General features: G+C 55.6%; 2 protein-coding genes across 2 annotated transcripts; both read left to right on the top strand.

The window, feature by feature from the left end:
* Nucleotides 1-777: 777 nt before the first annotated feature.
* Nucleotides 778-8,007, top strand: EAH_00005180 (hypothetical protein, conserved; the record flags this gene model as incomplete). Its single annotated transcript, XM_013392887.1, has 1 exon — nucleotides 778-8,007. One exon carries the CDS (start codon nucleotides 778-780, stop codon nucleotides 8,005-8,007), a length of 7,230 nt encoding a protein of 2,409 aa, XP_013248341.1.
* A 2,256-nt stretch (nucleotides 8,008-10,263) lies between these two features.
* Nucleotides 10,264-11,599, top strand: EAH_00005170 (hypothetical protein, conserved; the record flags this gene model as incomplete). Its single annotated transcript, XM_013392886.1, has 2 exons — nucleotides 10,264-11,017; nucleotides 11,289-11,599. The coding sequence occupies 2 exons, from the start codon at nucleotides 10,264-10,266 to the stop codon at nucleotides 11,597-11,599; spliced, it is 1,065 nt and encodes a 354-aa protein (XP_013248340.1).
* Between the last annotated feature and the right edge of the window lie 1,018 nt (nucleotides 11,600-12,617).

Below are 12,617 nucleotides of genomic sequence, written 5' to 3'. Positions count from 1 at the left end.
TCCTAACGCCCTACACCACAGAGCAGGAGATCTGAGGACAGCAAGCAGCAGCAACAGCAGCAGCAGTAGCAGCAGCAGCAGCAGCAGTAGTAGTAGTAGCAGCAGCAGCAGCAGCAGAATTAAAACAAGTGAGTTGTTGCTACTATTACTGGAGGTGGAGGCGGTTCTTAGAAGGCAGAGCTGGGATCGCACGATCCCAGCCACACTAGAGGAGGGGCCCCGCTGCCGACTGCCACTGCTGCTGCTGCTGCTGCCGCTGCTGCTGCTGCTGCTCCTTTAAGGCTGCATGTCTTGCATCTTTTTTCTTTGTTTTCTTTTTTCTTAGACTTTTTCCCTTTCGTGGTGCTGCCTGCCTGGCGCGCCCTGGGCCCCCAGCGCTCAGCTGCTGCTGCTGCTGCAGCTTTGGTGTGTTGCAGCAGCAACAGCAGCAGCAGCAGCAGCAGCCTACGGCTAGCAAAGGAGGCGCCTGAACTCTTTTAACCGCATCTCCTTGTCATTCCTTTGGCTCAAACACTTCAGCAGGCTGCACGGCTGCTGCTTTTACAGCCGCTGCTGCTGCTGCTGCTGCTGCCCTTCAAGAGCAACAGCAGCAGCAGCAAGGGCCACAGGTAGATCTGGCTTCGCATGCAGCATCTGCTGCTGGATGTGCTGACATTGGAACTGCGCTGCTGCATGCAGCAGCACCGCCACGAGCAAACCGTTGAAACTGCTGCTGCAGAAGCTGCTGCTGCTGCTGCTGCTGCACATGGGCAGCAGCAGCAGCCTCTGCTCCAGCCGATGACAGGTCCTTTCTCAGCCTTCCCTACGCCGCCTCCTGCACAGGGATGGCCTGCCCTAGAGAAGCAAAGTCTCACCAAGCAGCGCAGCAGCAGTAAAAGCAGTAGCAACAGCAGCAGCAGCAAACGGCGCAGCAGCAGCAGGAGAAGCAGCAGCAGGCTCCTGCGCACAGCAATGAAAGCCTCAACGCAGGCCGCACACTGGGCGAGGTGCAGCAGCAACTACCGCCACAGCAGGAGCAGCAGCAGCAGCAGCAGCAGCAGCAGCAACAGCAGCACGAGCAGAGGCCGGGGCAGCAGCAGCAGCTCACGTAAGAGCTCCACGCGACGTAGTAGACACCATGAGGATCAGCAGCAGCAACAGAAGCAGCAGGAACAGCAGCATCAGCAGGAGCAGCAGCAGCAGGAGCTGCCGAAGCTGGATCGCCTGTGCCTTTCCTCTTTGTCAAATTCGAACAGCAGCAGCAACAGCAGCAGCAGCAACTCATTTGCTGCTGTGAGACCTGCTGCTGCTGCTAGCAGCAGCAGCAGCAGCCGCCGGCCAACGAGTTTGCTGCGCCGTCTGCGGGCTTTGGAAGAGAAGCTGCTGCAACGAGATCCCTCTGACCAGCGCCTTGAAACCCGCAGCAGCAGCAGCAGCAGCAACAGCAGCAGCAGCAGTAGTAGCAGCAACGACAGCAGCAGCAACGGCAACAGGATAAGTAAAGACAGCTGCAGCAGGGTTATGGCTGCTTCTGGCCGGGAGATCTCTAGAATGCAAGAGCAGCAGAAAGAATCGACAGAAGCAACGGCAGTAACTGTTGCTGCTGCTGCTGCTGCTGCAGCAGCAGAGAGGAGCAGCCCCCACTGGAGCCACCTGCTTAAGACAGCCGCAAGCAGCAGCAGCAGCAACAGATCCAGCATCGAGGGCTTCAATGCTTTCAGCGGCTGCAGCAGCAACTGTTGCAACATCAGCAGCACCAGTTGCAGCCACAGCAACAGCAGCAGCTGCTGCTGTTGCTGCAACAAGATGACGCTGAGCGCAGCAGCACCTCGTGCCTCCCGTCCTGAAGCAGCAGCAACATCCAGCGATCCAGCAGGCGTACTAGCGCAGCAGCAGCAGCAGCAGCAGCAGCAGCAGCAGCAGCAAGACCTGCAGGAGCACGGTGTGCTGCTGCCGAGTAAAGTACAGAGATCACACAGAAGACGCAAGAGCAGCAAAAGCAACCGGCGAGAGCAGCAACAGCTGCTGCTGCTGCTGCAGCAGCAGCAACAGACGCTGGAGCAGGAGAAGAAGCTGCTGCTGCAGCAGGAAGTTCACCAAAAGGACAGAAGCAAGAGTGAGGCCTCCGATAGCCTCAGTTTCCAGCAGCAGCAGCAGCTGCTGCTGCTGCAGCAGCAGCAACAGCAGCTATCCCTGCTGCTTCGCCAGAGCCAGAAGAAGCTACCGCTGCAGCAGCATGATAGCTGCGACAGGCACACAACTCCCTCAACAAAGAGAGACAAAACAGCAGCAGCAGCAGCAGAAATAGGAGGAGCGACACCAAGAGCAGCAGCAGCAACAGCAGCAGCACCAACTGCTCCTGCTGCTAGCCTTAATACTCAACTCTCTATTCTGCATGAAGACCTCCGCACGCTGCGCGAGAGGCTGCTGAAACCCCTTCGTGAGGCTCGTGTTGCTGCTGGCGAGCAGCAGCAGCAGCAGCAGCAGCAGCAGCAACTGCAGCAGCAGCAGCAGCAGCAGCAGCAGCAGCAACTACAGCAGCAGCAGCAGCAGGACAGCGTAGAGGGAGTTTCGCACTCTGCGGGTATTGAAGATCTGCTGCTCTCAAAGGGGCCCTTAGGTGCCTCCTGGGCGCCGCAAACCCACTTCTTATCATTGAGCAGCAGCAGCAGCAACAGCAGCAGCAGCAAAACAACCGCTGCTGCTTTGTTCAATCTGCATAGTCATGCGAAGAACAGTGGAAGAGAGGAAGACCTGGAGGGCTCCAGCCAACAGACGCAGCCGCAGCAGCAGCAGCAGCAGCAGCACGTGCTGCTGCAGCAAGAGCGATTTGACTCTTCAGGCAACGCAGCCTCTGCTTTCAAAAACGATGCAGCAGCAGCAGCAACACCAGCAGCAACAGCAACAGCAGCAGCAGGTACTGTATGGACCGAGACAGAAGGAGACGCTGTTCCTTCTCTGCTTCGACTGCAGCAGCAGCAGCAGCAACAGCAGCTGCAGCAGCAGCTAGCCAGCAACGAAGAGCCGGATTTGGCGTTGCATGCAACAGATCACCTGGGTGTAGGGGAGGAGCTCTGCTGGAGATCCCTGCAGCAGCAGCAGCAGCAGCGGCTGAAGACGGCAGCAGAACCTTCTGCTGCTGCTGCTGCTGCTGCCGCTGTTGCTGCCGCTGCTGCTGCTACTTCTGTGGCCGCAAGGCTGCCACCGTCTTGCGCTGCAGCACGGCAGCTGCCTAGCAGTAAGGCAGTTGCTGCTGCAGGTGCAGCACCCCGAAGTGCAGCAGCAGCAGCTGAGAGAATCGATAGGTTTGCAGGCAACAGTGCAACAGAAGCAGCAACAGCAAAGGAAGCAGAAAACGATGCAGCAGCAAAGAGAACAACAGCAGACTCCGGGGCCTCCCCACAGCAGCAGCTTCACAGGCGGCCGACTGCAGCAGGTGCTGCTGCTGCTGCCGCTACTACTTCTGCTGCTACTGCTGCTGCTGCTACTGCTGCTGCTGCTGCGACTGATGATGAGCCTTGGTGTAATTTGCCTCATGTGGTGTCTCGGCAGCAGCAGAGGCGGAGCCCCGTTCCTGGCTGTCTGCGGTCTCCTGCAGCAGGCACTGCAGCAGCAGCAGCAGCAGCAGATGATGCTTCTCTTCCTACGCTGCTGCTGGCGTCAAGGCATTCACCAGAAGCAGCAGCAGATGCTGCTGCTGCTGCTTCAGGACGGCTGGGCCGAGCCGTCACTTTCGTCTCAGCGCGAGAAATGAACCAGCAGCAGAAACAGCAGCAGCAGCAGCAACAGCAGCAGCAGCAACAACAGCAGCAACACGCTCAACCTGTTCCCTTCAAGAGAGCTGAGGAGAGCACCCTCCAACAGCAGCAGCAGCAGCTGCTGCAAGAGCAGCAGCAACAACAACAGCAGCAGCAGCAGCAGCAACAGCAGCAAAAATGTGTGGCAGCTGTGTCTCCTGCTTACCACCGCGTTAGAGGTCGGCAGCGACAGACGAGCAGCAGCAGCAGAAGCAACAACAGCAACAGCAGCAGCAGCAACAGCAACAATAATAGCAGCAGCAGCAACAACAACAACGACTCGCCGCCGCCTCAGCACCTCTCTGTTGCTTCAGGGCCCCCAGCTACAGTGACAGCAGAAGCAGCAGCAACCGCAGCAGCAGCAACCGCAGCAGCAGCAAACATTGGAGTAGCAAAGAAAGCAGCAACAGTGCCAGCAACAACAACCGCAACAGAAGCAGCAGCAGCACCGCCAGCAGCAGCAACAGAAGCAGCAACACCGGCAGCATCTACGGCAGCAGCAGCAACACCAGCAGCCTCTGCAGACCAGTCAGTCCTCTCAGAGCCCGTAGCAGCAGCAGCAGCAGCACCAGCAACAGCAGCAGCAGCAGTAGCAGCAGCAGAAGTACCAACAGCAGCAGCAGCAACAGCACCAGCAGCAACAGCAGCGGTAACAGCACGAGAAAGAACAGCAACAGGAGATTCACTTGCGGCTGTAGAAGTAGCAGAAGCAGCAACGCATCAGACTGGTGCAGCAGCAGAACCAGAAGCAGCAGCAGAGGGAGCAGCGGCGGCAGCAGCAGCGGAGGCAGCAGTAGTAAAAGCAGCAGAAGAGACAGCCGCAGCAGCAGCAGCAGCTGCTGCTGTCACCATGCGCAGGCCACCAACGGCGGTACGCCATTGCCGATCTTGGGGAGGCGAAGGCAGCAGCAGCAGCAGCAATAGCAGCAACAGCAGGCAGGGCATGCAGCTGCTTGCCGACCTTGCAGGTCTTACGGATGCTGCTGATTTGCTGCTGGCAGCAATTGGGGGCGAAGAAGAGAAGCTGCTGCCGCTGCTGCAGACAGCAGCAGCCCCCATGGGTGCTTCAAGCAGCAGCATAACCAGCAGCAACAGCAGCAGCACGTGCCCTGCCCGTCAGCCCGAAGCATTTCTGAACGATCAGCAGCAGCGGGAGCAGCAGCAGCAGCAGCAGGAGCTGCAGCAGCAGGTGCAAGGCCTCGGCCAACAGCGCGCAGCTCATCAGCAGCAGCAGCAACAAGAGCCGCAGCAGCCACAGCAGCAGGAGGAGGCAGACCTACAAGAGAACATGCAGCAGCTGCTGCAGCGGCAGCTGCAGCAGCTGGAGCAAACATCACTGCTGCAGGGGGGCAGGGGTGGGGCCCCGTCGTCTTCCCCAGGTGTATTGCCAGCTGCTGCAGGCATTCGCTTTGCCTCTTCTCCTTGCAGCAGCAGCAGCAACAGCAGCAGCAGCAGCAGCAGCAACCGCATTGGCAGCCGCTTCATCAGCGACGGGCATGCTGCTGCCTTTGCTGCTGCTACGCCGCCTGATGCTGCCTTTATAGAAGCACCAGTAACGATCCCCTGCTGCAGCGCGGCCACCCCACACCTCTCCCCCACGAGTCTTCAGCAGCAGCAGCAGCAGCAGCAGCAGCAGGAGACACGAATGCAGCAGCAGCAACCGCCCCATTTGCTCCCGTGGCAGCTGCAGCAGCACCACCGCCAGCTTGCACTGAAGCAGCGGCTCGGAGAGTGGAGACAACAGCAGCAGCAGCAACAGCAGCAACTGCTGGAGCACCAAGGGAAGCGGCAGGAAGATGATGAGGAAGAGCAGCAGCAGCAGCAGCAGCAGCAGCAACAGCAGCAACATTTCCGCGAGTCCTGGGCGATGCCTGCGCTGAGCAGCGGCTCTGCAGGCATTTCACCGGCTTCCTTCGTCATGCTGCAGCAGCAGCAACTGCAGCAGCAGCAACTGCAGCAGCAGCAAATGCAGCAGCAGCAGCAGCTGCTGCTGCAAGGCATGCGGGAGAGGCAGCTGCTGCTGTCTCCCTTTAGTGCTGCAGAAGGAGACAAAGACGGTTTGCTGGGGCCCTCTAGCTATGGTGTGGGTGATGTAGGGTTATTAACAACAGCAACAGCAACGCCAGATGCTGCTTCTGCTGCTGCTGCTGCTTTCGATTGCGGCCCCCTTTCTGCTCCTTCTGCTGCTACTGATGCAGGAACAGCAGAAGCAGACGGAGCTGCAGCAGCAGCAGCAGCAGCAGCAGCAAACCCCAGTAGGCCGCCTTCTGAGGGAGAAGTGCAGCAGCAGGGAGGCCTTCGGAGCAGGCGTCCAGGTGTACGTACGCCTGACGTAGGCGAAATCGCAGCAGCAGCAGCAGCATCAGATGCTTCTGCAGCAGGCTGTGCGGCAACACCTGCAGGGCCTTCACCTGGAGCAGCAGCAGCAGCTGCAGCAGCAGCTGCAGCAGCAGCCAACGCCGGAGGTGCAGCAGCAGCTGCTGCTGCAGTTGCTGCTGCTGCTTCCAAAGCCCAGCGGCAGCAAGCCTTAGATAGCTTTAGGCTGCTGCAGCAGAAGGCTCCTGCTGCGCTGCTGTCTCCTAGCGAGAGGGAAGAAGTGCAGCAGGCCCTGCAGCAGCTATATCTTGCTGCTTCGCAGAAACAGCAGCAGCAACAGCAACAGGAACAGCAGCAGCAACAACAGCAACAGCAACAGCAGCAGCGCAGCCACAGTCGTGCTCGTGCGTCTGCGCTGCGCAATCTAAGAAAGAATTTCGCTGCTGAAGCAGCAGCAAAACAACCAGCAGCAGCAGAACCTCCTGCAGCAGCATCAGCAACCCCAGCTGCGTACACAGTGGATACCAATGAAAGCTTGCACCCTAGCAGCAGCACTACAGCAGCAGACGCAGCAGCAGCAGCAGCAGCAGCAACTGTTGCTGCAGGATTGCTTCCTCCTCCAGTTTGGGAGCCGCAACAGACGGGTGTGCAGCAGCAGCAGCAGCAGCAGCAGCAGCAAACAAGAGGCCGTGCTGCTAAGCTGGGCCTTCGCTTCCTTGCTGCTGTCCGGGGGGCCCGAAGTCGCAGCCAGCAAAAGCAGCAGCAGGAGCAGCAGCAGCAGCAGCAGCAGGTCGAGCAGCAGCAGACGGCGCAGCAGCAGCAGCTGCTGCAGCAGCACTATGCCCAACTTGCATCCTATGCACCATTTGCTGCGGCTGAAGGCGCAGAGCAGCATCAATTGCAGCAGCTGCTGCCGGTGCTGCAGCAGCCGCAGCAGCACCTCAAACAGCTCTGGCACCATCAGCAGCAGCCGCAGCAGCTGCAGCAGCAGCAGCTGCAGCAGCTGTTGCTGCCGTCTCCTATTTCGAATTGGGGCGGTCCTGCGTTAACCCCGCAGCAATTTGAGTGCAGCTCAGCTGCAGCACTGTTGCTGTCTGGCTGCAGCGCTGCTGCTTCTGCTTCTTCACCAGCAGCAGCAGCACTTAATGCTGTTGCTGCAGCTGAGACACAGAACGGCGCTAGCTGCAGTTTCTCTTTAGGAGGCCTCTCAGAGGGAATACGACCTGCTGCTGCTGCTGCTGCGCTGCAGCGCAGCAGCAGCAGCCGCAGCAGCAGCAGGTTAACGGGGGTTGCTGCTGCAACGCCTCCAGCTGGTGCTGGCCACCTGCGTGCAGTGCAGCGCAGCAGCAGCAGCAACAGCAGCAGCAGCAGCACGAAGTTCTCCTTCAGTCGCCTCTTCAGAAGGAGACACTCCAGTGCTGCTGCTTCAACTTGGGGTTCTTTAGGCAGCGGTGCTGCAGCAGCAGATACAACACCAGCAGCAGCAGCAGCAGCAGCAGCAAGTGCTGCAGCAGGAGACATTTGGCCCTCCTCTCAGAGTAGCTCCTGGCAGGGGGCGCAGCCGCTGGATCAGGCCCACCTCCAGGCACCCCCCAGCTTTGCTTCCGCTGCTGCTGCAGCAGCAGCAGCAGCAGCAGGCGACATCTCTGTTCTATATCCGCAGCAGCAACCTCGTATGCATTTCGCACAGTGGGCGCAGCAGCAACAGCAAACAGCCATGCCGCAGCAAGCCCAATCCGCACTGCCGCTGCAGCAGCTACCGCTTCAGCTGCAGCAGCAACAGCAGCAGCAGCAGCAGCAACAGCAGCAGCAGCAGCAGCAGCAGCAGCAAGCAGCCGCTGCTCGAAAGCCGCGGCGATTTAGTTCGCCTTTTCTATGGGGCAGACGGCAGACAGCCCCTCAGTGCAGCACGTAGCAGCAACAGCAGCAGCAGCAGCAGCAACAGCTGCTGTTGCTTCTGCGTTTGCTGCTGCTTATTGGCTCTGTAACAGAGACAGTTGGTGAGCGAGGAGGAGGCAGAGAGACAGCTTCAACTCGCTGCAGCAGCAAGACTCAGGGAAAGAGACAAACTGCCTCTGCAGAGACAGCACACGACAGCAGCAGCAGCAGCAAACTGCTTGCTGCTGCATGCAGCAACAAGCAGCAGCTTGCTGCAGAGACACAGACAGCGGCAGCAGGAGGCGCAGCAGCACAGACAGCAGCAAACAACGACAGATACAGAGACAACAATAGGCGCAGCACGGAGATAGCTTAGCGCCAGCCTCCTTAAAGAACAGCAACAGCAGCAGCAGCAGCAGCAGCCTCTTACAATGAACCCCAAATGCTCTGTGCTGCTGCTGCCTCTTTACTGCTGCAGCTGTTGCTTCATTCACGGCCCTGCAGCTAGCCCCTCTAGCTAGCTAGCTGCTGCAGCTAGCCGCTGCAGCTAGCTGCTGCAGCGAGCGGCTAGCAGGAGGCGCCCCGCTGTACGTGTGTTGTTGCTGTTGTTCGTTGCTTCTGGGTGTCAGTGACGTGTGGGGTGTGGGATCGACTGTAAGACGATCCCAGGCCAGCCTCCTCCCCCTTTCTCTTTCCTCTGCAGCAGAAACAGCAGCAGCAGCAGCATTAGCTGCTTTGTTTCCTTGCTGCTGCTGCTGCTGCGCAGCCCAACAAGAGATATTCTCTCTCCAAACCCTTCCATGCATGCATGCATGCATGCATGTAGCCCCGTACGTAACGCATGCATGCATGCAGCCCCACACGCAACGCATGCATGCATGCAACCCCGCACGCGATGCATGCATGCACATGAATGCATGCAGCCCCTGAAGCAACGGTGAGCTCCCCAGTGCATGCAGACAGAACGGTGCTGCGCATACACCTCAAGAGGGAGAGGGAGACCTTTTAATATTCATCAGGGCGCCCAGTGCAGAACAAATAACCGAAAATGCACCAAATGAATGCACCAAGTGCATGCAGACGCATGCAAATGCATGCAGAGAGGCTGCAGCTTCCTGATATATTTTCGCTCTTAAGGGAGGAGAGACGCATCGCCATACATACCAGGGAAGAACAGAACAGGAGAAGCTGCTGCTGCAGCAGCAGCCTATTCAACAGCAGCAAATTGAACAGCAGCATATTCAAGAGCTGGTCCAGCAGCATTTCCAAAAGGTGGTGCAGCAGCAGCTGCTGCCGGAACTGCAGCAGCAACAGCAGCAACAGTTGCAGGACGCGCTGAAGTAGCAGATGCAGCAGGAGCTGCAGCACTAGCTGCAGCAGCTGCTGCAGGAGCTGCTGCAGCAGCAGTTTGTGCGTTGCACTCTCTCCGCGCCGCCCTGAGGGACTCTTCCTGTTCCGTGCCTGCCTAGGATGTTAAGAGAGGTCTGCAGCAGCAGCAGCAGAAGCTGCTGCTGCTGTTGCTGTTGCTAGCATCATCTGTGGCTGCTATTTAAACTGAGTTGCTGCTCTGGGTTTCTTCTGTCTGCCTTTGCTGCACCGACTGTGGGGTGTCTGTACACTGCTAGCAACCCTAAGCCCTAAACCCTCCTTTTGTCTGTTAAGGAGAATTATTAGGCGCAGCATGCAATTTAAACTAAGAGAAAAATAGAAATAAACCCCACAGCTACTAGCAACAGCAGCAGCAGCAGCAGCAGCGTATAATATGGTGTGCATACACCATGAAGACGGCGTTTCTTATTCTGTCTTCGTAAAAGCAATCGACCAGGCATTTTGTTGCAAATAAAATTATATATTTTAAATTAATTTATAAAATAAAACAAAATAATATAGTATAATATAAATTTATAGACAACAGAGAGGGGGGCCCTGCTGGGGCCTTCGCCATGACGTCTGGGCTGAGACACATGAGAAGAAAGAGGAGGGTTTTTCTTTTTGTTTACTTTTATTTATTTATTGTTTAAATTAATTTAATTTTAATTCAATTTAAAACAAAAACAACAGAAACCAAGAGCAGCACACTGCATTGCCCAGCAGAAACTGCAGTGCGCCTCCTGTTGCTGCTGCAGCTGCAGCTGCAGCAGCAGCAGCAGCAGCAGCAACAGGAATATCATCTCAAGGCGCCATGCGGGGGAAATCCTTCCATAGGACAGCAGCGGCGCTGCTGCTGTTTGTGTGTCTGCTGCTGCAGCAGCAGCAGCAGCAGCAGCTCCCAGGCCTACTGGGGGCATCCGCTATGGGCAGACGAGGAGGGGCCCCCGCATCTTTAGGGGCCCCCGGCACTGCAGCAGCAGCAAGACGCCGGCCTAAGCAGCAGCAGCAGCAGCAGCACCACATCAAGGCCGCCACCAGTCCCGCTCTTGCCGCTCCGAGTTGCATGCACAAGCCGCATGAGCAGCAGCAACCGCAGCAGCATACTCAGCAACTGGAGCAGCTGCAGCAGCAGCAGCAAATTCAAGTCTCAACTCTTGAGGCTATGACGCTGCAGCCGGGTGGATGGCGCCTTCAGCTGTACGTACAGTCTACGCAGCCCCTCCCCCCAGACACCATGCTTGCTGCTTACCCGCTGCAGCAGCAGGAATTGCAGCAGCAGCAGCAGTTGCAGCAGCACCATCTCCTGCATCAAGGAGGCTCTTGTATAGGGGCTCCCATTGCCGTGGGCTCCGCGAGAGAGGTCCCAGCTTCGGAGCAGCAGCAGCTGCTGCAACAGCAGCAGATGCAGCAGCAGCAGCTGCAGCAGCAGCAGCAGCTGCAGCACCAGCAGGAGTCGTTGGGAGAAGAGTCTGTCTTCGCTTTCTTCTCGCATGCCATTTGCGAGTCTCTTAGGTCTTATGCTGCTTCCGGAGCAGCAGCAGCAGCAGCAGCAGCAGAACTGCATCCTCTGCTGCTGCTGGGGGTGGCAGCCGGCTGCGCATCCTCTGCTGTCGCTTGGGCTATATACCGCAGCACCCGCAGCAGCAGCAGCAGATGCATAGGCCCCTGCTGCGAAGGTGAGGCATTTGGTGCTGCTGCTGCTGCTTCTTTTGCTGCTGCTACTGCTGCTGCTTCTTCTTTTGCTGCTGCTGCATTTTTTGCTACTGCGCCTGCTTTCCTTGCTGCTGTTGCTGCTCCGTGTGCTGCTGTTGCTGCTTCTTTGGGTGCTGCTGCTGCTACTTCGTGCGCTGCTGCTTCACTGTTGCTGTTGCTGCTGCTCGGTTGCTGCAGACTGCTTAGGAGCCCGTTCTAATATTGTGTTTGCTGCTGCTGCTGCTGCTGCTGCAGGTTCGTATCAGCAGGGGGTCCCTAGGAGGGGCGTTAGGGGTTCGTCAGCTGCTGCAGCGCAGCAGGCAGCAGCAGCAGCAGCAAGTAGGCATGCTGCTGCTGCTGATCGTGCTGCTGCTGTTATGTCTGCTGCACAGCTCTGGCAGGCGCAGCAGCAGCAACAGCAGCAGCAAATGGAGGCGCACAGGCCCCGTAAGAGGGGAGCAGCAGCAGCAGCAGCAGCTGCTGCTGCTGCTGCTGGAGGTGCGGGTGTTGTTCCTAGTCAAGTAATCTATGATAATGTGTGGCTGCCAGCGGAGAGTAGCTGGTAGCAGCAGCAGCAGCAGCTGTAGCACTAGTAGCAGGAGCTGCTGCTGCTGCTGCTGCAGCTGCCGTAGCAGCAACAGCAACAGCAGCAGCAGCAGCAGCAGCAACTCCTCCAGCAGTAGCACCAGCTGCAGCACTAGCAGCAGAAGTAGGGGAAACGCCCGTTAATGCTCTGCGCCTTAGCTGCTGCTGCTTATGCAGCAGTGCAGCAGCAGCAGCAGCTGTTGCTGCTGCAGCAGCAGCAGCAGAACGTTTATGTGTTGAGATTTGGTGCAGCTGCTCGTTTTGCTGTTTGTTTATTTTTTCTTCTTAAGGAGACAGACGAAGCAGCTGCAGCATAAACCTTCTTTATATTTTATTTTAATATTATTTCTTCGTTTAGTTTTTGTTTATTTATATTTTTATATTTTTATTATTTTTATGTTTTTACGCTTTGTTTGTTTTTATTTTTTTGCTTTTTTACCTCAGTTATTATTTTGAGTTTCACGCGATTTATATTTGTTTATTTTATTTATTTTTTTATTTATTATTATTTAAGTATATGTAAATAAGTAAATAAATATATTTACATAGTATATAATATATATTATATATATTATATTTATATGTATGATATATATATATATATTATATATGTATTATATAATATATATATATATATATGTACATGTATACGTATATTTTGTGTATTTGTTTGTTTGAAGTTTATATTATGCGGCTTATTATTTATTTCTTTTATTAATTTATTATATTTGTTAATTATATAATCTCTATTTTAATTTATATTAATTTATTGCATTTGTTTATTATTTATTTATATTTATTTATCTGCGTTTATTTTTTAGTTTATATTATTTTAATATATTTTTATTTTATTTAATATTTTGTTTTATTATGCTGGTTTATTGTTTTGTTTATTAATTTTGTTTGTTTTTCTGTATTATATTATTATACTTATATAATATATATATATATATATATATATATATATTTAGATGCGCATGCAGTGCGTAAACACCCCAA

The sequence above is a fragment of the Eimeria acervulina genome, genomic scaffold, assembly GCF_000499425.1.
Source record: "Eimeria acervulina Houghton genomic scaffold, Eah_scaff21, whole genome shotgun sequence".
Classification (NCBI taxonomy): Eukaryota; Apicomplexa; class Conoidasida; order Eucoccidiorida; family Eimeriidae; genus Eimeria; species Eimeria acervulina.
This window is presented reverse-complemented; position numbering and strand designations above follow the sequence as displayed.